This window comes from Vipera ursinii, assembly GCF_947247035.1.
Source record: "Vipera ursinii genome assembly, chromosome: 3".
Classification (NCBI taxonomy): domain Eukaryota; kingdom Metazoa; phylum Chordata; class Lepidosauria; order Squamata; family Viperidae; genus Vipera; species Vipera ursinii.
This window is the reverse complement of record NC_139516.1, coordinates 209,720,846-209,744,179: the sequence shown is the minus strand read 5'-3', so window position 1 is coordinate 209,744,179 and position 23,334 is coordinate 209,720,846. Positions and strand designations below refer to the sequence as shown.

At 46.4% G+C, this 23,334-nt stretch overlaps 1 protein-coding gene across 1 annotated transcript; it reads left to right on the top strand.

The window, feature by feature from the left end:
- The first annotated feature begins 1,386 nt into the window (after positions 1-1,386).
- On the top strand, positions 1,387-23,131 carry PSCA (prostate stem cell antigen). Its single transcript, XM_083360138.1, has 3 exons — positions 1,387-1,523; positions 20,523-20,642; positions 22,365-23,131. Exons 1-3 carry the CDS (start codon positions 1,469-1,471, stop codon positions 22,571-22,573), a joined length of 384 nt encoding a protein of 127 aa, XP_083216264.1. The 5' UTR covers positions 1,387-1,468; the 3' UTR covers positions 22,574-23,131.
- Positions 23,132-23,334: the final 203 nt, after the last annotated feature.

Genomic DNA, 23,334 nt, shown 5'->3' with positions numbered 1-23,334 from the left:
GTCCATGAGTTGTAAAAGAGCCGAGGTTGCCTACCCCCTGTCCTAGTTGCTCTTCTCTGATTTTTTTTTCCAGACTCTGAACATCTTTTTTGCGATACAGGGACCCAAATTGGCTGCAAGTATTCCAAGTGTGGTCTCACCAAAGCAGTACTAATATTTTGTGAGATCTTGATCCTATGCCTCCGTTGAGGCAACCCAGGATTGTGTTAGCAGCTTTTTTTTTTTTTTTGGCTGCTGCTGCTGCACACAGCTGGCTTGTAGTCCCTCTCACAGTTGCAGTGTTTGAGCCAGGTCTTGCCCAATCTGTACTCTTAGCTTTGTTTTTTTTTTCTTGCCTCAATCTAAAACTTTTGCTTTTTCTCCACATTGAAGCTCAGGTTGTTGGAAAGGGCGCATTGTTCAAGTTGGTCAAGATTTTATTATTATTATGATGATGATGATGATGATGATGAAGAAGAAGAAGAAGAAGAAGAAGAAGAAGAAGAAGAAGAAGAAGAAGAAGAAGAAGAAGAAGAAGAAGAGAAAAAGGTGAAGAAGAGAAAACTCACACATGTCATACAACCTGCCTTGCCTACCCTACAAGGTTCCATCCAAAAAAGGTGCCGGAACTCCGTTCTGAGCGTTCTATGACAAAAAAAGCCATAATAATAATAATAATAATAATAATAATAATAATAATAATAATAATAATAATAATAATAATAATAATAATAATAATAGGAGGAGGAGGAGGAGGAGGAGGAGGAGGAGGAAGAGGAAGAGGAAGAGGAAGAGGAAGAAGAAGAAGAAGAAGAAGAAGAAGAAGAAGAAGAAGAAGAAGAAGAAGAAGAAGAAGAAGAAGAAGAAGATGGAAGGGAGCTTGGAGGTCATCTAGTCCAACCCTCTGCTAAGGCAGGAAACCCTATACCAATTCAGGCAAATGGCTGTCCAGTCTCTTCTTAAAAACTTCCAGTGTTGGAGCATTCACCGCCTCTAGAGGCAGGTGGTTCCACCGGTGAATGGTCCTCACTGTCAGGAAGTTTCTCCTTAGTTCGAGGTTGCTTCTCTCCTAGCTGGATCTGGGTTCGGATCCTGAGTTGGTCTCCCGGGGTGTGTGTGTGTGTGTGTGTGTGTGTGTGTGTGTCGGCTACTCTTGCCAGCTGGGTGTCCTGAGCCAATCCTCCGGACGAGTCAGGGCGCTTCCCAGCCCGTCCCCTCGCCGCCCGCCTTCCCGGTCCTGCCCAGGCCAGCCGGGAGAAACGAAAGCGGGGCGGAGGGGGGGGGGGACGGACGCCCCAGCTGCGCAACGCCCAGCCCGAGCGGGATTTGCCGAGCGGGCGCACGTGGCCGCCTGCCCGCCGCCCCCTGCCCAGCCCCTCTTCTACCCCCCCCTCTCTCTCACCCCCTCCTCCAGAGGTGGCCAGCCCAGCCAGCCGCCAGCATCTCCATCTCCCTCCGGAGCGCCAGAAGCCTCGGCCAGCCCGCCGGGATGAAGGCGCCCCTGGCCATCCTCCTCCTGACCGCCTGCCTCTGCCTGGACGGCGGTGAGACCTCTTGCGCAGCGCCCCCTCCCCAGCCCAGCCGAAAGCCCCCCCTCCCCCGGAGGGGCTCCTTCCCTGCCTGCCTCGCCTCGCAGGCTCCGCGCCTGGCGACCCCCACCCCACCCCGGGCCAGATCGGGAGCCGGCGCTTCGGCAGATCCCGGAGTTCCCAAAAAGGAATCTCGGGGTAGGGGGTGGGGGGGCAAGACGGGATGGCTCCCTTCCCCTCCTTCCTTCCTTCGTCTTTTCTTCTTTCCCACCCCCTCCCTCTGTCCTTCCATTCTTCTTCCGTCCCTCCCTCCATTCCTCCTTCCTTCCTTTTCTCCTCCCACTCTTTCCATTCTTCCTTTCCCTCCTCCCTCGCTCCATTCCTCCGTTCTTCCTTTTCTCCCCTCCCTCTCTCTTTCCATTCTTCCTTTCCCTCCTCCCTCTCCTCCCTCCCTCCCTCCATTCGTCCATTCTTCCTTTTCCCCCTCCCTCCTTCCTCCCTCTCTCCTTCCATTCTTCCTCCCTCCCTCTCCTCCCTCCATTCTTCCTTTTCCCCTCCCTCTCTCTTTCCATTCTTCCTTCCCTCTCTTCCCTCCCTCCGTCCTTTCTTTCTTTTTTTCCCTCCCTCTCTCCTTTCGTCCTTCCTCCCTCCCTCTCTCCTTCCTCCCTCCCTCCATTCGTCCTTTCTTCCTTCCCTCCCTCCCATTTCTTTCTCTCCTTTCTTCCTGCTTCCCTCATTCATTCCTTTTTCTCCACCTCCCCCCCCCCGCCCCCCCCTCATTCCCGCTCCTCCAGCCAAGCTTCTGGGCCTTCTAAACCATATATTGCTCAGGGTTGAGCCTTCTGGAGGCTGAATTTCCTCTCTGGAGAAGGGGAGGGGGGGTGGAGGAGGAGTTGCTGCCCCCCCTCGGGTTCCCAACAGCCGGTGGTCCTGGACAGGGAGGGGCCGTTCGGTTGCCTGCCTTATACTAGTCGAGGCCAGCCTGCAGAAGGGCGGCTGGTGTCTTTCTCCTGGGGTGGGGGGTGGGGGTGGGAGGAACCCCACGTGGGATTGCTGGAATGGAAGGCAAGGGGGTCATCAAGGTCCCCACTTTGCAGAGGTGGAGATTGGGGGGGCTCTGTGTAGGGAAGTGGGGGAGGAGGGCAAAGCTTTAGACAGGGGTCTTCAAACTTGGCCCTTTGATGACTTGTGGACTTCAACTCCCAGAATTCCTCAGCCAGGCACGCTGGCTGAGGAATTCTGGGACTTGAAGTCCACAAGTCATCAAAGGGCCAAGTTTGAAGACCCCTGCTTTAGGATGTTCCCCCCCCCCCCCCCGTGGTTAATGCATTTGTCGTTGCAAAATCTTTAATCTTTAATCCCATCCAACAATGGGTGTCCCAAGTTGGTTTCTTATCACTTGAGGAAAGGGCTCACTTGAGATCAACTTCCCGGCCAGGGGGGGTCCTCGACTTAAATCCATCACAGGCGAGTCCCAAAATTTCTCTTTCTAACTGAAACATTTTCTTAAGTCAGTTCGCCCCCATTTTAGGACCTTTTTTTGTCATATTTGTTAACCGAATCAGTGCAGTTCTTAACTTAGTCACACCGTTGTTAAGCGAATCTGGCTTTTCCCTCCTCCCCCTTGACTTTGCGGGACGCTGCGACCGTCGTGAATATGAGTCGATTGCCAAGCGACTTGAGTTTTGATCACGCCACCCTGGGGGAATGCTGCGACGGTTGTTAAGTGTGAAACCTGGTCAGGAGTCACCTTTTTCAGTGCAGTTGTAACTTTGAACGTTCACCAAATTGTTGTTAAGTTGAGGACAACCTGTAGTTTCTTTTTTCTCAGGAACAGCTTCATCAGTTTAACCCAGGGGTCTTCAAAGATGGCCCTTTGATGACTTGTGGACTTCAACTCCCAGAATTCCTCAGCCAGTGGGCCTGGCTGAGGAATTCTGGGAGTTGAAGTCCGCAAGTTATGAAGGGGCCATAGTTCCCACATGCTGGCTCAGGAATTCTGGGAGTTGAAGCCCTCAAGTCATGAAGGGGCCATAGTTCCCCCACGCTGGCTCAGGAATTCTGGGAGTTGAAGTCCGCAAGTCATGAAGGGGCCATAGTTGCCCCATGCTGGCTCAGGAATTCTGGGAGTTGAAGTCCACGAGCCATGAAGGGGCCATAGTTCCCCCATGCTGGCTGAAGAATTCTGGGAGTTGAAGTCCTCAAGTCATGAAGGGGCCATAGTTGCCCCATGCTGGCTCAGGAATTCTGGGAGTTGAAGTCCGCAAGTCATGAAGGGGCCATAGTTGCCTCAAGCTGGCTGAGGAATTCTGGGAGTTGAAGTCCTCAAGTCATGAAGGGGCCATAGTACCCCCATGCTGGCTGAGGAATTCTGGGAGTTGAAGTCCTCAAGTCATGAAGGGGCCATAGTTCCCCCACGCTGGCTGAGGAATTCTGGGAGTTGAAGTCCACAAGCCATGAAGGGGCCATAGTTTGAAGACCCCTGATTTAATGCAATGTAAGAAGGCATTGCCGCTCTTCTAATTTATTATTTGGATTTCCCCTTTCATTATTAAGACATTCTGGCTGGTTTTTGCTTGTAAATCCATTTGGCATCTTTTTCCTTATCTCTGACCTTTCTATCCATTTTCAGATCCACGACTTTCTCCATCTCATATCTATCATATAGTTCAGCATATATTTTTTTTTAAAAAAAACCCAAATCCACAAACCTTCTTGTTTGGATTTTTCCCCCTCCCCTCCCCCTCTGGGTGCCCTCCAGATCTTTGCACTGGGGAATTTGCAAGTTGGAAACCCCCAGGTTTGTAGAACCTTACATTGAAGGTGGGGGAAAAAAAAACATCACAGTGGGGCTGAAAGAGGTAGAACATTTTAAAAATAAGGGTCAGGAGTGGAAGACCAGGTCCACAGTTAAGGTTAAAATTAACTGATTTATTGCTAACAGTCTTGGTGAATAATCAGAAAAAATGGAATGGAATAGAAGAGAAGAGAAGAGAAGAGAAGAGAAGAGAAGAGAAGAGAAGAGAAGAGAAGAGAAGAGAAGAGAAGAGAAGAGAGAATAGAGAATAGAATAGAATAGAATAGAATAGAATAGAATAGAGTAGAGTAGAGTAGAATATAGAAGAGAGAATAGAATAGAGTAGAATAGAATAGAATAGAATAGAAGAGAGAAGAGAGAATAGAATAGAATAGAATATAGAAGAGAGAATAGAATAGAATAACAGAGTTGGAAGGGACCTTGGAGGTCATCTAGTCCAACCCCCTTGCTCAAGCAGGAAACCCTATACCATTTCAGACAAGTGGCTGTCCGGTTGTTCCACTGATGAATTGTTTCTAACTGTCAGGAAATTCCCCCTTAGTTCTAGGTTGCTTCTCTCCTTGGATTAGTTTCCATCCATTGCTTACTTCAGTAGGCTTACAATGATAAAATGACAGCAATCTTTCCCTCTAAAATGAATTAATTCCTAGCAGTTCCGTAATCGCGTACATTTTGGACCACCCAATCCTAAAATTAATCCTAAAATTAATGGAGTATTTCTTTGGGTTTCTAACACAAAGCCCGAAAGTGGTTTCCCCCCACAGAAACAAAATCTTTTCTTCAACCAGGGTAGTTAACTTTTGCCCTCTGGGCCAGTTTAATTAACTTCATTATCAATTAATCCATGGTTGGAATCGATAGATTTTTTTCCCGTCTCTCTGCCTACAAAAGTCTTGCTGCATTTATCACAGTCTCATTTTTTTTTTCTTCTCCAAGTGCTTATCCATCAAACTTGAAGAATATCCGGTTTCAAGTGCACATTTGTGTGTGTGTGTATATATATATATATATATATATATATATATATATATATATATATATATATATATATATATATAAAGGTAAAGGTTCCCCCGCACACATCTCCGTGGTCATGTGGCCGGCATGACTAGACGCCAAAGGCGCACGGAACGCTGTTACCTTCCCACCGTGGTGGTCCCTATTTTTCTACTTGAATTTTTACGCGCTTTCGAACTGCTAGGTTGGCAGAAGCTGGGATGAGTAACAGGCGCTCACTCTGTTACGCGGCACTCGGGATTCGACCCGCCAAACTGCCAACCTTCAGTTCGACAAGCTCAGCGTCCTAACCCACTGAGCCACCACGTCCCATATATATATATATATATACACCAATAAAGAAAAATATTTTAGCTGAGGGTTGAACCGTGGGGTCCTTGGTGCTCTCTGGACTTGGTATGTTTCTTGCAGACCCACAACTTGAGAGTCCTAGAAAGGGAGTGGAGTTTGCAGACAGGAGGAGGAGGAGGAGGACTGTGGGGTTCTTGGTGCCCTCTGAGTTTGGTGGTTTCCTTGCAGACATTTCATGACCTAACTAGGTAACATCATCAGTGCTGGAAGGGAGTAGGGTTTGCAGAGAGGAGAAGAACTGTGGGGTCCTTAGTGCTCTCTAATCTTGGTTGTTTGTTTCCAGATGTTTCATTACCCAACTAGGTAACATCATCAGTGCTAGAAAGGAGTGGGGTTTGGGGAGAGGAGGAGGAGAAGGAGAAGGACTGTGAGGTCCTTGGTGCCCTCTGAGCTTGGTTATTTCCTTGCAGACATTTCACGACCCAACTAGGTAACATCATCCGTGCTAGAAGGGAGGGGGGTTTGCAGAGGAGGAGGAGGAGTACTGTTGGGTCCTTGGTGCTGTCTGAGCTTGGTGGTTTCCTTGCAGACATTTCATTACCCAACTAGGTAACATCATCAAATGGCATTTGCCGAGAGGAAGAGGAGGACTGTGCGGTCTTTGGTGCCCTCTGAGCTTGGTTATTTCCTTGCAGACATTTCATTACCCAACTAGGTAATATCACCAGTGCTAGAAGGGAGTAGGGTTTGCTTTCAATTTATATTCTCGTGGCTTGCCCTATCCGTGTTGGCCGGAGAAGTCTTGGGGATCCTTTTCTTGGGCTGTTTACTACTAGCTTGTTCGGCAGTTCCTTCTTTGAAGGATTTTTTTTTCCCCCACCGAGGGGCGAATGAAGCCCAACTCCTGAGATTTGGGAGGCAATCGGAATAGCTTTTTCTACCAAAAGGAGAAATCTTGCCAATTTTGCTGGGCTCTTGAAAGTCTCAGTTCATGGAGATCAAAATACGGTTAAGGGAGGCAACTGTGTAATTCCAGGAATGTGGTGGTTTGATAAGAGCAATGAAGGAAGTAAAGCGTCCAGCCGAGAACAGGGCTGCCTAGCTGACCTGTTTTTTTTAAAAAAAACCTTCGCGGCTGCATTCACACAACACGTGGAACTGGGTTAGTGTTAATCTTGGTTAGTGGTTTGGGTTGTGTGAATGGCAGGTGGGTGCGGCATGAAAACTGCAATCTGGCCGATTTCTGTTCTCATTCCTCCAGGTCATGGTTGTCCCAAAGTTGCTTTTTTTCAACTGGACTTCCTTGGTTTTCTTTGAAAACATTTCACTTCTCATCCAAGAAGCTTCTTCAGCTCTGACTGGATGGTGGGGAATGAATTAGAATTAGAATAACAGAGTTGGAAGGGACCAACAACGATGATTATGTGGCTGGAGGATAAAACATACGAAGGAATTGAGTATGTCTAGTCCAGGGCTAGGCAACCTCGGCTCTTTTATGACTCATGGACTTCAACTCCCAGAATTCCTGAGTCAGCTATGCTGAGGGGAAAGGGAGAGGTTTCCAAACTGAGCCATACTGGCTCAGGAATTCTGGGAGTTGAAGTCCAGGAGTCATAAAAGAGCCAAGGCTGCCGCCTCCTGGCCTAGCCCTAGGCCGCTTTATGACTCCTGGACTTCAACTCCCAGAATTCCTGAGCCAGCCATGCTGAGGGAAAAGGGAGAGGTTTCAAAGCTGAGCCATGCTGGCTCAGGAATTCTGGGAATTGAAGTCCAGGAGTCATAAAAGAGCCAAGGTTGCCGCCTCCTGGCCTAGCCCTAGGCCGCTTTATGACTCCTGGACTTCAACTCCCAGAATTCCTGAGCCAGCCATGCTGAGGGAAAAGGGAGAGGTTTCAAAGCTGAGCCATGCTGGCTCAGGAATTCTGGGAATTGAAGTCCAGGAGTCATAAAAGAGCCAAGGTTGCCGCCTCCTGGCCTAGCCCTAGGCCGCTTTATGACTCCTGGACTTCAACTCCCAGAATTCCTGAGCCAGCCATGCTGAGGGAAAAGGGAGAGGTTTCAAAGCTGAGCCATGCTGGCTCAGGAATTCTGGGAATTGAAGTCCAGGAGTCATAAAAGAGCCAAGGTTGCCGCCTCCTGGCCTAGCCCTAGGCCGCTTTATGACTCCTGGACTTCAACTCCCAGAATTCCTGAGCCAGCCATGCTGAGGGAAAAGGGAGAGGTTTCAAAGCTGAGCCATGCTGGCTCAGGAATTCTGGGAATTGAAGTCCAGGAGTCATAAAAGAGCCAAGGTTGCCGCCTCCTGGCCTAGGCCGCTTTATGACTCCTGGACTTCAACTCCCAGAATTCCTGAGCCAGCCATGCTGAGGGAAAAGGGAGAGGTTTCCAAACTAAGCCATGCTGGCTCAGGAATTCTGGGAGTTGAAGTCCACGAGTCATAAAAGAGCCGAGGTTGCCTTGCCCTGGTCTAGTCTAACGAAAAGAAGGACCAGCGGGGACAGGATAGCAGTCTTCCAATATGTGAGGAGCTGTTCCAAAGAAGGGGTGGGTGGGTTTCAACTTATTCTCCAAAGCGCCTGAAGGCAGGACAAGAAGCAATGGATGGAAACTAATCCAGGAGAGAAGCAACCTGGAACTTAAGGAGAAATTTCTTGAAAGTGAGAACAATTAATCAGTGGAACTCCTTGCCTCCAGAAGTTGTGAATGCTCCAACACTGGAAGTTTTTAAGAGGAGATTGGACAACCATTTGTCTGAAATGATATAGGGTCTCCTGCCTGAGCAGGGGGTTGGACTAGAAGATCTCCAAGGTCCCTTCCAATTCTGTTATTCTCTTATTCTGCTGTGGCTATGGGAGTGCAAAACCTGAAGCATGATAAGCCGGCACATGACTTTGAAATGGGAACTGAAAGCCTGAGATTTTCACAGTTGCCCAGTTGTGTGACGATATATATATATATTTTTCATCTCCTGCTTTATTTAACAACAAAGAGCGGAAAGCATGCAAATTAGCTCATAACGAACTCTAAACAGTCTGGGCTTTTAATAGGAAGGAGAAGTCAAAATCTGCCACTCAGTTCCTCAAAATGAGACTGGTTTTCTGCACTGTCACCACAACCCTAATCCTTCACCCTAAGATGGGCCACATGAAAATTTAATAAATAAATACATAAATAAAGAAACTTCAACTGCCAGGATTGCCCTGCTGGTTTGCTGGCTGAGGAATTCTGGGAGCTGAAGTCCACAGGTCTTACAAGTTGCCCAAGTTTGAAAAATGCCGATTTAATTGAAGCACGAACGCCAACATTTCTTCCCTCCTCCTGGCATATCTTCTGGCTTGGGGCTAAATCTGGGTTGGCAGGAATTCTGTCTGAGTGGGAGTTAGGTGTCAATACATTCTGGAAAAGGTTTGTTGTGACCCGTGGAGGTGTCTTCAGTGGCTTCTAGGTTAGTTAGCTTTGTGTGGAAAAAGCTGGAAGGTTGAGGACAGGAAATGCAACACCTCCCTCACCTTTTTCCAAATTTGTTCTCAGAAAATGAGGAAGTGATCTATTAAGCTGCATCGACGCATGCACAATTGACCAGAAATGGTCAATACTGTCGGTTCTCAAGGTTGAAGAGTTGAAGAACATCTGTTGGGGTTGAGTGTGGCATCCTGTCCTTTGAGGCTTCTTTGGCTTTCTTGGGTCTTCTCAGTGTCTTGGTTGTCCAGTTTTTGGAGGAGCCCCCAGTGCTGGTTGGAGATGGGCCACCACGAGGGCAGATCTTGGCTGTACAGCAGTACTTGCCAACCTTGGCAAACTTAAGGTGGGTGAACTTCAACTCCCAGCTGGATGAGGAATTCTGGGAGTTGAAGTCCACCCATCTTCAACTGGCCTTGGTTGGGAAATACTACTCTACAGCCATGGTCTTCCCTCGTGGTGGCCCATCTCCAACAAGCACTGGGGCTCCTCCAAAAACTGAACAAACAAGACACTGAGAAGACCCAAGAAATCTGGACAATGGTTGACAAACTTTGTCCTGTCCCGAGTGGGTTGGCAGGAACAGTACATCCAGGATCGAGAACTTACCCAAATGAGGAAATGAAAATGGGACAGAAAGAGGAAACCTAGTGAGGGTGTTAGAAGAAGTTGGGCCACCTGGGTAGGAGGCCACATCTGGAAGTATGAGTTGGGGGGCAGAAAGTGTGTCAGTCCACCTGAAAAGTCTGGAGGAACTCAGCTCAGAATGAGCCTTGAGGGCCCAAGTGTGCCCACTCCTCCTCAGCAGAAGACCCACAGATCGACCTTCACTTCCTTAGCAGCCACCAAAAAAGCTAACACAATCCTGAGTTGCATAAACAGAGGCACAGAATCAAGATCACGTGAAGTATTAGTACCGCTTTATAAAACCCTACTGAGGCCACACCTGGAATACTGCAGCCAATTTTGGTTTCCATATCACAAAAAAAGATGTCGAGAGTTTGGAAAAGATTCAGAGAAGAGCAACTAAGATGATCCAAGGCCCGGAGACCAAAACATATACAAAGAACGGCTGCGGGACTTGGGTTTGGCTAGTCTACAGAAAAGAAGAAATAGGGGAGACATGAGAGCAGTGATCCAGGATTGGAGGGGCTGCCACAAGGAAGAGGGGGTCACATTATTCTCCAAAGCACCAGAAGGAAGGACGAGAAACAGTGGTTGGAAACTGAACTTAACCTAGAATTAAGGAGAAACTTCCTGACAGTGAGGACAATCAACCAGTGGAACAGCTTGCCACCAGAAATAGTGGGCACTCCATCACTGGAGATTTTTAAGAAGAGGCTAGACAGTCACTTATCTGAGATGGTATAGGTTCTCCTGCTTGAGCAGGGGGCTGGACTAGAAGACCTCCAAGGTCCCTTCCAGCTCCATTCTATTAAGATGAAGCTGAGAAGGTCATCTGATTCTGCTTGGAAGAATCGTATTTGCCAGAACCAACTTATTTCCATGTTGTAATTTTTGGCTTGTTTCCTTTTTAAAAAATAAATAAATGAAAAGCTTGCTAGCTTTTCTACAACCAAACTCTGGATTCTCAAACCACCACGTGTGGCATTCTACAGGAGCCCACTCATAATAACATGGTTCAATCCAGGGGCTAAGAATTCCTCTATGGATCCCTGATGAAACAGGAGGGGGGGCAGGATTTTGCAACCTTGATGGTTGAAGTCACAGGGAGGGGAGGGGGATCAGTGCCAGGAACACTTATCTCAGCAGGAAAGAACGTGGACTTCTGAAGGTCAAACCAAGAGGGTGAGAAGGCATGTGCTTTTGAGACCTTCAGAGATATAAGCCTAATCTCCAGTTCACAGAGAGCCAGAGAAAAACGAGCCCTGGGTGGCTTTGTAGAAGTAAGTAGCTGAACCACAACTCCCAATGGTCCCATCCGGGAAAGGAGTGGAGAGGGATGCTGGGAGTTGTAGTTCAGGAGCCTTTCTTTGGAAGACCACCTGTTGGCCAACCCTGAAGGTGTCTTCCCAAGAAGAAGCAGCTGGTCCGGGTGGCCAAAGGAATTAAGGATGAGTACAGATAGTCCTGGAATTGTGGTCATTAAGCAGGTCATCCCATTTTTAGGACTTTTTTTGTGGCGATTGCAAAGCGAACGCAGTGGTTGTTAAGGGAACCCCATTGTCTTCCAATGGGCTTTTTGGGGGGGGCAGGAAGAGGAAGCAAATACACTTTCTGGCAAAAAAAAAGTGTCATAAATCACAGTCGTGTGTACGGGATGCTGCAGACGGCCATGGGTTGATTGCCGAGGGCCTAAAATGTGATCATGTGACCACAGAGGGAGGGGCAGCTCTCAGATCTTTCAATCTAGCTCCTAGGCATCGTTTTTGGTCTTCCTTATAACTTTGTATCGGTCATAACACGAGGACTACCTCTGCAGGCCATCTCTGCATGTTGAAGGACATGGCAAGCTGCGTGCATGCTGGGAAACCTTTTTTAAAAGTTAATAATAATAATAATAATAATAATAATAATAATAATAATAATAATAATAATAATATAATAATAATAATAATAATAATAATAATAATAATAATAATAATAATAATAATAATAATAATAATAATAATGTTGGAAGGGACCTTGGAGGTCATCATCTCCAACCCCCGGCTCAGGCAGGAAACCCTATACCAGGGGCGTAGGCAACCTTGGCTTTTTTTATAACTCGTGGACTTAAATACCCCAAATTTCTGAACCAGCCATGCTGACTCAGGAATTCTGGGAGTTGAAGTCCACAGTCAAATAAGAGCCAAGGTTGCCTACCCCCTGCCCTATACCATTTCAGACAAATGGCTGTCCAGTCTCTTCTTAAAAACTTCCAGTGTTGTTGGAGCATTCACATCTTCTGGAGGCAGGTTGTTCCACTGGTTAATTGTCCTCACTGTCAGGAAGTTTCTGCTTAGTTCCAGGCTGCTTCTCTCCTTGATGAGTTTCCATCTGTTGCTTCTTGTCCTGCCTTCTGGTGCTTTGGAGAATAGCTTGACTGCCTCTTCTTTGGGGCAGCCCCTCAGATACTGGAAGACTGCTATCATGTCACCCCTCCTCCTTCTCTTCACTAGACTAGAGATACCAAGATCTGGAGGACTGGTCATCCTCAGATCCAAGGAGGAGTGTGTGGGTGGTAACATGGACTTCATAAAAGTCTTCCTGGATAGTTTGTGCAGTTCTAGATTTGATCATGTTCAAAGGACTCTTTATTAGATGTTCTGTTATGAAGTACCACTTGGCATATTGGATCAGCTTTTTGGTCACCACAATATAAAAAAAGATGTTGAGACTCTAGAAAGAATGCGGAGAAGAGCAACAAAGATGCTTAGGGGACTGGAGGCTAAAGCAAAAAGAACGGATGCAGGAATTGGCTACGTCTCAGTGGGTTAGGACGCTGAGCTTGTCGATCAGAAGGTCGGCAGTTTGACGGGTCGAATCCCGAGTGCCGCGTAGCAGAGTGAGCGCCTGTTACTCGTCCCAGCTTCTGCCCACCTAGCAGTTCGAAAGTACATAAAAATGCAAGTAGAAAAATACGGACCACTCCGGTGGGAAGGTAACAGCGTTCCGTGCGCCTTTAGCGTCTAGTCATGCCGGCCACATGACCACGGAGACGTCCTCGGACGAGCGCTGGCTCTTCGGCTTTGAAACAGAGATGAGCACCGGCCCCTAGAGTCGGAAACGACTAGCACGCATTGGCCATTGTCGGGACTGGCTTTCCTTTTCTTTTTTTTAAAGTTGAACAAAACTGGGAAATCGAAAGCGAAAAGCCTGAAAGGAAAGCCAGTGGGGCAAGAAAGAGAAACACACATTTTTTTAAAAAAAAATTATGGATTTCTAAAGCTGCCCTTGCAAGCTGTTGCAGAAAACCAGCCTAGGAAATCAAAAGTTAAAAACCTGGAACGAAAGCTGAACGGGGGGGGGGGGGGAAGTTAAAAGTGTGATTTTTCTATTTTTTAAAAATTATTATTATTAGTTTTAGGCTGTCCCTGCAAGTTGTTTTTGATAAAATCTCCCTAGGAAATCGAAAGCTAAAAGCTTAAAAAGAAACTTAGATGGGCAGGAATGAGGAATGTGCAGTTTTACAGACACTTTATCCATTTTTTTTTTTGGAGAAAAGGGCACAGGGTTTCCTTTGCGAACAAAGGATGCAGTTGGGAAGAAATCCAAATAAAACAAAAGAGATTGAAAAAAAAGGAAAGAAAAGTTGTTTTATTGTTTTGTGGAAGATTTGCCTGGGCAAACTTTGCTCATGTGTCTTCTCAGGCTTATTAATTCCTTTACTTTTAAAAATAAATAAATTTCATTGATTTAACTCTACAACCATTTATGCAGAATGGTCAGGACTTCCAGCTTCAGCTGGGGGTTGGACTAGAAGACCTCCAAGGCCCCTTCCAACCCTTTTATTCTATTATTCTGTCGTAGTAACTGCTTTCCATTTTGTCAAGTAAAATTCTCTTCAATCTGTCAAAAGAATAATTTGGGATTCCAACTTAAGCCAGAGTAGTAGTAGTAGTAGTAGTAGTAGTAGTAGTAGTGATGATGATGATGGTGGTGATGTCGGGACCTTTGAGGTCATCATCTCCAACCCCCGGCTCAGGCAGGAAACCCTATACCAGGGGGGTACGCAACCTTGGCTTTTTTTTTATAACTCGTGGACTTAAATACCCCAAATTTCTGAACCAGCCATGCTGACTCAGGAATTCTGGGAGTTGAAGTCCACAGTCAAATAAGAGCCAAGGTTGCCTACCCCCTGCCCTATACCATTTCAGACAAATGGCTGTCCAGTCTCTCCTTAAAAACTTCCAGTGTTGTTGAAGCATTCACAGCTTCTGGAGGAAAAGCCATTCCACTGGTTAGTTGTTCTAACTGTCGGGAAGTTTCTCCTTAGTTCCAGGTTGCTTCTCTCCTTGATGAGTTTCCATCTGTTGGTTCTTGTCCTGCCTTCTGGTGCTTTGGAGAATAGCTTGACTGCCTCTTCTTTGGGGCAGCCCCTCAGATACTGGAAGACTGCTATCATGTCACCCCTCCACCTTCTCTTCACTAGACTAGAGATACCAAGATCTGGAGGACTGGTCATCCTCAGATCCAAGGAGGAGTGTGTGGGTGGTAACATGGACTTCATAAAAGTCTTCCTGGATAGTTTGTGCAGTTCTAGATTTGATCATGTTCAAAGGACTCTTTATTAGATGTTCTGTTATGAAGTACCACTTGGCATATTGGATCAGCTTTTTGGTCACCACAATATAAAAAAAGATGTTGAGACTCTAGAAAGAATGCGGAGAAGAGCAACAAAGATGCTTAGGGGACTGGAGGCTAAAGCAAAAAGAACGGATGCAGGAATTGGCTACGTCTCAGTGGGTTAGGACGCTGAGCTTGTCGATCAGAAGGTCGGCAGTTTGGCGGGTCGAATCCCGAGTGCCGCGTAGCAGAGCGAGCGCCTGTTACTCGTCCCAGCTTCTGCCAACCTAGCAGTTCGAAAGCACGTAAAAATGCAAGTAGAAAAATAGGGACCGCTCCGGTGGGAAGGTAACAGCTTTCCGTGCGCCTTTGGCGTCTAGTCATGCCGGCCACATGACCACGGACACGTCCTCGGACAAGCGCTGGCTCTTCGGCTTTGAAACGGAAATGAGCACCGGCCCCTAGAATCGGAAACGACTAGCACGCGTGTGCGGGGGAACCTTTACCTTTACCTTTAGTTTAATGAAGAGAAGGACGAGGGGTGACAGGATAGCAGTCTTCCAGTATCTCAGGGGCTGCCCCAAAGAAGAGGGAGTCAAGCTATTCTCCAAAGCACCAGAAGGCAGAAAAAAATGGATGGAAACTAGTCAAGGAGAGAAGCAACCTGGAATTAAGGAGAAACTTCCTGACAGTTAGAACAATTAACCAGTGGAACTGCTTGCATCAAGAAGTCGTGGGTTCTCCATCACTGGAGGTTTTTAAGAAGAAATCAGGGACAGACATTGGTCTGAAATGGTTAGGTTGGACCAGACCTCTAAAAAGGCCTCATTCCCACTCCTGTTATTCTCCGTTGTTTCTTCATTATTCTCCTTGTCTTCCGATAAGGAACAGCTCATAAACATTGGCCATTGTCGGGACTGGCTTTCCTTTCCTTTTCTTTTTAAGTTGAACAAAACTGGGAAATCGAAAGCGAAAAGCCTGAAAGGAAAGCCAGTGGGGCGAGAAAGAGAAACACACATTTTTTTTTAAAAAAAATTATGGATTTCTAAAGCTGCCCTTGCAAGCTGTTGCAGAAAACCAGCCTAGGAAATCAAAAGTTAAAAACCTGGAACGAAAGCTGAACGGGGGAAAAAAAAGTTAAAAGTGTGATTTTTCTATTTTTTAAAAAATTATTATTATTAGTTTTGCTGTCCTTGCAAGTTGTTTTGATAAAATCTCACTAGGAAATCGAAAGCTAAAACCTTAAAAAGAAACTTAGATGGGCAGGAATGAGGAATGTGCAGTTTTACAGACTCTTTATCCGGTTTTTTTTTTTTTTTTGGAGAAAAGGGCACTGAGGGTTTCCTTTGGGAACAAAGGATGCAGTTGGGAAGAAATCCAAATAAAACAGAGATTGGAAAAAAAAAAGGAAAGAAAAGTTGTTTTATTGTTTGGTGGAAGATTTGCCTGGGCAAACTTTGCACATGTGTCTTCTCAGGCTTATTAATCCCTTTACTTTTTACTTTTAAAAATAAATAAATTTCATTGACTTCACTCTACAACCATTTATCCAGCATGGTATAGGTCAGGACTTCCTGCTTCAGCTGGGAGTTGGACTAGAACACAGGTCTGCAACCCGCGGCTCCGGAGCCGCATGCGGCTCTTTCAGCCATCTCCTGCGGCTCCCGGTCCTCTGCCATGCGCAGTCCAAAAAAAATAAAATAAGTGGGACTAAAAAAGTTCAACCAATCAATTCAAATATGCAGGGTAGGTGCATCTCTCGCCTTGGCTCCACTCTTCAGTCAAACCCTGTTCTGCGCATGCGCGCATGTACGCACATGCGCACACATTTTTTTGCGGCTCCCAGTTTTTCCTTTTGTGAGGGAACCGGTTCCGAATGGCTCTTTCACGGTTTCATGTTGCTGACCCCTGGACTAGAAGACCTCCAAGGCCCCTTCCAACCCTTTTATTCTATTATTCTGTCGTAGTAACTGCTTTCCTTTTTGTCAAGTAAAATTCTCTTCAATCTGTCCAAGGAATAATTTGGGATTCCAACTTAAGCCAGGGTAGTAGTAGTAGTAGTAGTAGTAATAGTAGTAGTGATGATGATGATGGTGATGTTGGAAGGGACCTTGGAGGTCATCTAGTCCAACCCCCTGCTCGGGCAGGAAACCGTACACCATTCCAGACATGTGGATGTCCAATCTGTTCTTGAAAACTTCCGGGTTTGGAGCATTCACCGCTTCTGGAGGCAGGTTGTTCCACTGGTTAATTGTTCGCAATGTCAGGAAGTTTCTCCTTAGTTCCAGGTTGCTTCTCTCCTGGATTAGTTTCCATCCGTTGCTTCTTGTCCTGCCTTCAGGGGCTTTGGAGAATAGCTGGACTACCTCTTCTTTGGGGCAGCCCCTGAGATACTGGAAGACTGCTATCATGTTCCCCCTCATCCTTCTCTTCATTAAACTAGACATACCCAGTTCCTGCAACCGTTCCTCCTATGATTGAGCCTTCAGTCCCCTGATCATCTTTGTTGCTCTTCTCTGCACTCTTTCCAGAGGCTCACCATCTTTTTTATATTGTGGTGGCCAAAACTGGATGCAGGAGTCCAAGTGCGGCCTTACCAAGGCCTTGTAAAGTGGTATTAACACATGATCTTGATTCCATCCCTCTGTTAATGCAGCCTAGCACTGTGTTGGCTGTTTTGGCAGCTGCAGCACACGGCTGGCTCATATTGAAGTGATTGTCTACTAGGACTCCGAGATCCCTCTCACAGTTGCTACTATTGAGCAAGAACAAATCAAAATGAAATCCAGACATCGGTGAGGAAAGGAGATTTTATTTATAAGGGAGCTTGTCCTTGGTGTGGTTCTTATGGGGTGAGAAATTGTATACATGCTGATTCTAGGGTGACATTTAATGGGCACATGTACATGCTGACCTCAGTAGAAGGAGCTGATTAAATTTTAAGTTTTTATTTAGCGTATGGCTTCTACAGACATCGTTCAGTCACTGATACACGAATCTAGTTTAAATAATTGTAACCAAATTCAGATACTTGGCAACAGTCCTAAACATGACCTCCTGTTTAGACTACTGCAACGCTCTCTACATGGGGCTGCCCTTGAGGACCACCCGGAGGCTTCAGCTGGTGCAGAATGCAGCCGCGCGAGTCGTGATGGGGGTCTCCCGATACTCCCACGTAACACCTCTACTCCGCGAGCTGCATTGGCTTCCGGTTGCCCTTCGGGTGAGATTCAAGGTGCTGGTGATGACCTATAAAGCCCTGAATGGCGTGGGTCCGGGGTATCTGAGGGAACACCTGCTGCCAGCATCAAGCTCCCTTCGTCCAGTGCGCTCCCACAGGGAGGGTCTCCTCAGGGTGCCGCCGCTTAAAGACTGCCGGTGGGTAACACCCAGGGGTAGGGCCTTCTCAGTGGGGGCGCCTGCCCTCTGGAACCAGCTGCCTGCGGAGCTTAGGACTGCCCCCGACCTTCGGTCATTCCGCCGGGACCTGAAGACCTGGCTCTTCGAGCTCTCTGGCCCAGGCTGAGATTTTTTTTAAATTTTTAATTTTAACTGGGTTTTTATTTTTTCTCAGGGTTTCATTTAATCTTTTTTAACTTGTTTTAACTTTTGTATTGATTTTCTTTTAAGTATCCTGTAAACCACCCTGAGTCCTTCGGGAAAGGGCGGTATATAAATCTAAATAAATAAATAAAATAAATAAATAATAAATATGAACCAAATGCCAAGCATCTGCATTTTAATGACATGATCATGGGGATGCTTGCAGAGGTCGTAATGGGGGGAAAAAGGATCATAAGTTCCTTTTTTTCAGTTCCCTTTTAATTTTGGAGGGTCACTAAATGAATGGTTGTAAGCTGAGGACTGCCTGTACTGCAACAGTGATTTCATTGATGCTCTCAAGAACCTTGAATTAAAATCCTTTGGTGTGGGGTTGATCGGATAGCTTATTCTTTCCACTGTCTTGTTCCGTGGCTTTGGACTTATGCCTTGTTCAGTCTCAAATTAGAGAGAGACCCCAGATGTGACATGTCATCATGACCGCATAATAATAAAGTTGGATGGGACCTTGGAGGTCATCTAGTCCAATCCCCTGCTCAGGCAAGAAAATCCTTATACCATTTCAGACAAATGGCTATAGGAGTGTTTACATGATTTCCATCCTCGGGAGAAATTTCTCCCTCTTTACCCGGTGGGGATCCAGATTATAAATATAATGTGAACACCTCCATTGAATTACAGGTTAGTCCTCACTTAATGACCGGTCATTTAGCCCCCATTCAGAGTTACAAAGGACCCTCCGAAAGCTACTTATGACTGGTTCTTGAGTTCCAGAGTCCGAAGCTATAAATAAAACTTGAGTTCAACCCTTTTTAACAATTTTGAGTCAGGACTTTGCTTGGAATATTCAGCTGTTCGCCTGCACTCCGTTGCGTTTCTCAAAAAGAGACTGGACAACCATTTGAGTTTTGAGTGGCAAAATGAAAATAATGATAATTCAAGCTGCGGTGATTAAGTATGATTTTTAAAGCTTCAGTAATCGTAATTTTCAAAGTATCAAAGATTAAGTACAGTTTTTAGACTACAGTTTAATAGGCTACCATCTAATTACCTGACGTCCATTCCCTGATTCTATAAAAGGAGAAATGCAGTGAAAAGTTCGGATTCTTTATTGCAATTTTATGGAGGCCTGCAGTGTCAGCTGATAGCCAGCAGGTGGGCGATATCTCTTGCAGTGTGAGCTGATGGCCAGTAGGTGGCGTCCTCTAGCTTTGCAGGGATGTTGTATGAATCTCTTCTATCTTTTTACCTTTGGGTGGGATCATTATTGTGAAAGTTTCAAAGTCATCAAGTAGGTGTAAAGTCCTGTAAAGTAGTTGATCAGAGGTCTGGAGACCAAAACGCACGAAGAACGGCTGCAGAATATGGAACATAGAATAAAAGAGTTGGAAGGGAGCATGGAGGACATCTAGTTCAACCCCCAGGTCGAGTAGGAGACCCTATATACCCATTTCAGACAAGTGGCTATCCAGTCTCTTTTTGAAAGCCTCCAGTGATGGAGGACCCACAACTTCTAAAGGCAACTTCTATTCCACTGGTTGATTGTCCTCACTGTTAGGAAATTTCTCCTTAGTTCTAGGTTGCTTCTCTCCTTGGTTAGTTTCCATCCATTGTTTCTCGTCTTGCCTTTTGGTGCTTTAGAGAATAGTTTGACACCCTCTTCTTTGTGGCAGCCCCTCAAATATTGGAATACTGCTATCATGTCACCCCTGTTTCTTCTTTTCTTTAGACTAGCCGAACCCAATTCCAGCCTCTGTACTTCCCAAGTTTTAACCTCCACTCCCCTAATCATCTTTGTTGCTTTTCTCTGTACTCTTTCAAGATTCTCAACATCTTTTTTTATATTGTGGTGACCAGACCTGGATACGGTATTCCAAGTGTGGTCTTACTAAGGCTTTGTAAAGCGGTACTAATACTTCTTCCACATGATCTTGGTTCTCTCTCTCTATTAATTCAGTGGCTGCAAGTCCAGATGGATGAAGTTACGAACCAAAAAATGAGAAATGGAGCTGTATTAAAGATTTGTGTTTTTTTTTTAAATTATCATCATTTAATTATTTTTTTTAAATAAATAACTCACTTATAATTTGACTGATCCAAAGAACCCTGGCTGGTTTTCATGCTTGAAATGAAAGCCAGTTAGTTTCTAGAGGTGACAGCGACTTTTTGTCCCACCTTGAACATGAAAGCTAGTTGGGTCCTAGACCAACTGCCAGGAGTGGTGAGTTCTAGTCCCACCTTAAACATGAAAACCGGTTGGGTGATTTTGAGCCAATCACCAGGAGTTGGTGAGTTCTAATCCCGTCTTATTCATGACAACCGGCTGAGTGATTTTGGGGCAATCCCTAGGAGATGGTGAGTTCTAGTCCTCCCTTAACCCAGCTGGGTGACTTTGGGCCAAACACCAGGTGACTGTGAGTTCTCATCCTACCTGAGCTATTAAAGGAACGTGGATGACTTTGGGCCAGCCCACCTCACAGGGTGTTTATGGGGAAAATAGGAGAAGGACGGAGTAGCAGAGATGTTCACCACCTTGAGTTACTTATAAATATAATAAAGACGGGATAAAAATAAAGCAAGTTAAAATAAATAAAACAGTTTCACTGCACATCTCACCTTTCTGAAATCTTTTCTTCCAGTTTTCTCACTGGTCTGTTGGTCGTGCGACAGTGTCGAATCGAACTGGGACTGCTGGAGGATGCAGGTCTGTTCCGATCAGGACAACTACTGCGCCACCACGTATACCGGTGCTGGGATTGGTACGTTCACTTTGGCCTGGTGAAATGGCAGGAGGACCATACCACTTCCTCCAAGGGTTGGCCTGCTAGATCGGGGTTCCCCAGCCTGTGTGCTAGGGCCTACTACTGGTCCGTGGCCTGTTTGCAACCAGGCCATGTGAGTGGTGGGCTGGTGTGTCCACGTACACACGCAGCCCTATTCATGCGAGCGGCAGGTGCCGTCAGCCATGCTTGCATTTGCGATGGGCGCTGGTGCTCGCAGCCCCACTTGCGTGCACCCACCGCTCGCACGAACGAAGTGCACGCGCACCTGCCCCTCGCACAAAACAATCCTCTCTTTCTTCCCCTCACGCCGGGCCGCCAACCTGGAAAGATTGGGGAATGGTGTGTTAGATCATACCTGCAACTGAGGGACATTATATTTCCCCCCCAAATCTATGTTTTTGCTCTCCTCGGTGCAAGTACACATATCCTATTGTCACCTGGTCCCCTTTTGCAAGCTTCTGACAAGCAAAGTCTGTGGGGAAGCCAGATTCACTTAAGCGCCGTAGTGAGAAAGGTCATAAAATGGGAGAAAACTGACTGATCAAAATTCAGACGCTTGGCCACTGACTCATATTTATGACGGTTGCAGTGTCCCGGGGGTCACGCAATCCCCTTTTGCGACTTTCTGACAAGCAAAGTCAATGGGGAAGCCAGATTCACTTAACCACTGTGTTACTAACGTAAGAACTGGAGTCATTCACTTAACAGCTGTGCCAAGAAAGGTCATAGAATGGGGCAAAACCCCCTTTGACAGCCCTCTCACTTAAGCCGACGGAACTGTTAGGCTCAATTAGGATTGCATGTCGAGGGCTACTTATTAGTTCCAACCATGAGCAGTGGTGGGATTCAAATCCCTGAACAATTGGTTCTCTGCGTGGATGCGGGCCTGGGCCTCTGAGGCCTAGAACGGACTACTGGAAGTGGCATCTCCGCACTTCTGGTGCACCATTCTAGGCCTGGGAGGCCTCCAGGCCTCTGAGGCCTAGAACGGACTTCTGCCTCCCAGGCCTAGAATGGTCCACCGGACGTGTGGAGATGCCACTTCGGGTAGTCCGTTCCAGGCCTCAGATGCCCAGGCCCACATCCACGCAGAGAACCAATTGTTCAGGGATTTGAATCCCACCACTGGAGGAGGCCTCCCAGGCCTAGAACAGACTTCCAGAAGCAGTGTGCATTCAGCCGGCTCTTTGAACTCAACCAAATTTAGTTTAGTTTATTTATTTTTATTTTTATTCCATTTATATCCCGCCCTTCTCCGAAGACTCAGGGCGGCTTACAAGCTTAGCAGTAGCCTTCATTCTATGTATATGCCTGCTTATTAGGGCTTTCACACACACACCCCAAGCCGGCATTATTACAAAGTCAGCTTAATTGCCCCCAACAATCTGGGTCCTCATTTTTACCTACCTCGGAAGGATGGAAGGCTGAGTCGACCTTGAGCCTGGTGGGACTCGAACCTGCACTAATTGCAGTCAGCTGGTGTTACTTAAGGAGGCATTAGCCCACTGCTCCACCGAGGCTCTAGTTACCAATTTTGCTGAACCGGTGCGAACCGGCTGAATCCTATCACTGACCATGAGGCTAAATCTGAAAGCTCTCTGTTAACAACCGACTGTTGTATTTAACTCTCAGAAAGTCCACAAATGTCTTCTGTTCTTTCATAAACACCCTATTTTTTTTTTCCTCCTTTCTGGACAGGTGGATATTCTTCACAGTCAATCAGCAAGGGCTGTGTGCCGATTTGCCCCAAAGGTGGGATCGATATTGGCATCGCGGCCATGTCGGTCAACTGCTGTTCCTCGTTTTTGTGCAATATCAGCGGGGCCAACAGCATCCATATCAACCACTTGCTGTTGGCCTTGGCTACACTTGCCACTTTCTTCTATCTCTTTGGACCCAGGCTGTGATGGAGACGCATCTCCTCCGGCTGCATCGAGCGGCCGAACGTGGTCCAGCAATTGTTTCTTGAGAATGCCATTCGACTGTTCGTTTTTTTTAATCTGAGGTTTTACTAGCTTTATGTTAATTCTTTTCTCTTTTTGGGGGTGGGGGGGGGGTGTTTTCTCGCATTGCTTGGTGTTGTCGGGAGATGGAGGCATAGCCAAAAGGAAAGAGAAGCTTTTGGCCCACAACTTCTCGAGTCAACTTTTTAAAGATTTGCGGACTTCAATTCCTGGCTGGGGAATTCTGGGAGTGGAAGTCCACACATCTTAACATCAATGAGATCTAGAAATACTGCTCTACTTTGTGGCAAAGTTTGAAATCATTAGAGGCCTTAAAATGTTTTTGCTTGGGTGAGAAGATGTAGCTCTGGATGAAGGTCCGTTTTGCAAATGCGTTTTGTCTGTTACATTCACTCTGTTAACCTTTGAAATCATTAAAATATATTACATTTTACATTAAGCACGATTGTGGGGCGGTGCCATGGGCTTTTTGAATGGAATAAACGTTTTGATTCATAACAATTCCCTTTCTCGTTTCTCCTTCCTTTCCTCGCCGTGTCCCGTTATGATTTTTTTCAGGACCATGTTTTATTTAGGGTGCTGTTTGTTCAATTTTTTTTTAGCGAAGGGCCTGTTCCGGTGGGAGCTCCAACAAAAATCAAATGAGACACAGTTACATAGGACCATAGGGCTGGAATGGATCTTGCTGGTCTTCTTGTCCAAAC

Excerpts from the sequence above, each read along its gene's own strand:
- PSCA (XM_083360138.1), top strand. The coding sequence starts at position 1,469 with ATGAAGGCGCCCCTGGCCATCCTCCTCCTGACCGCCTGCCTCTGCCTG. Across the intron at positions 1,524-20,522 it reads CTGCCTCTGCCTGGACGGCG|TTTTCTCACTGGTCTGTTGG; the intron begins GTGAGACCTCTT and ends CTTTTCTTCCAG. Across the intron at positions 20,643-22,364 it reads GTATACCGGTGCTGGGATTG|GTGGATATTCTTCACAGTCA; the intron begins GTACGTTCACTT and ends CTTTCTGGACAG.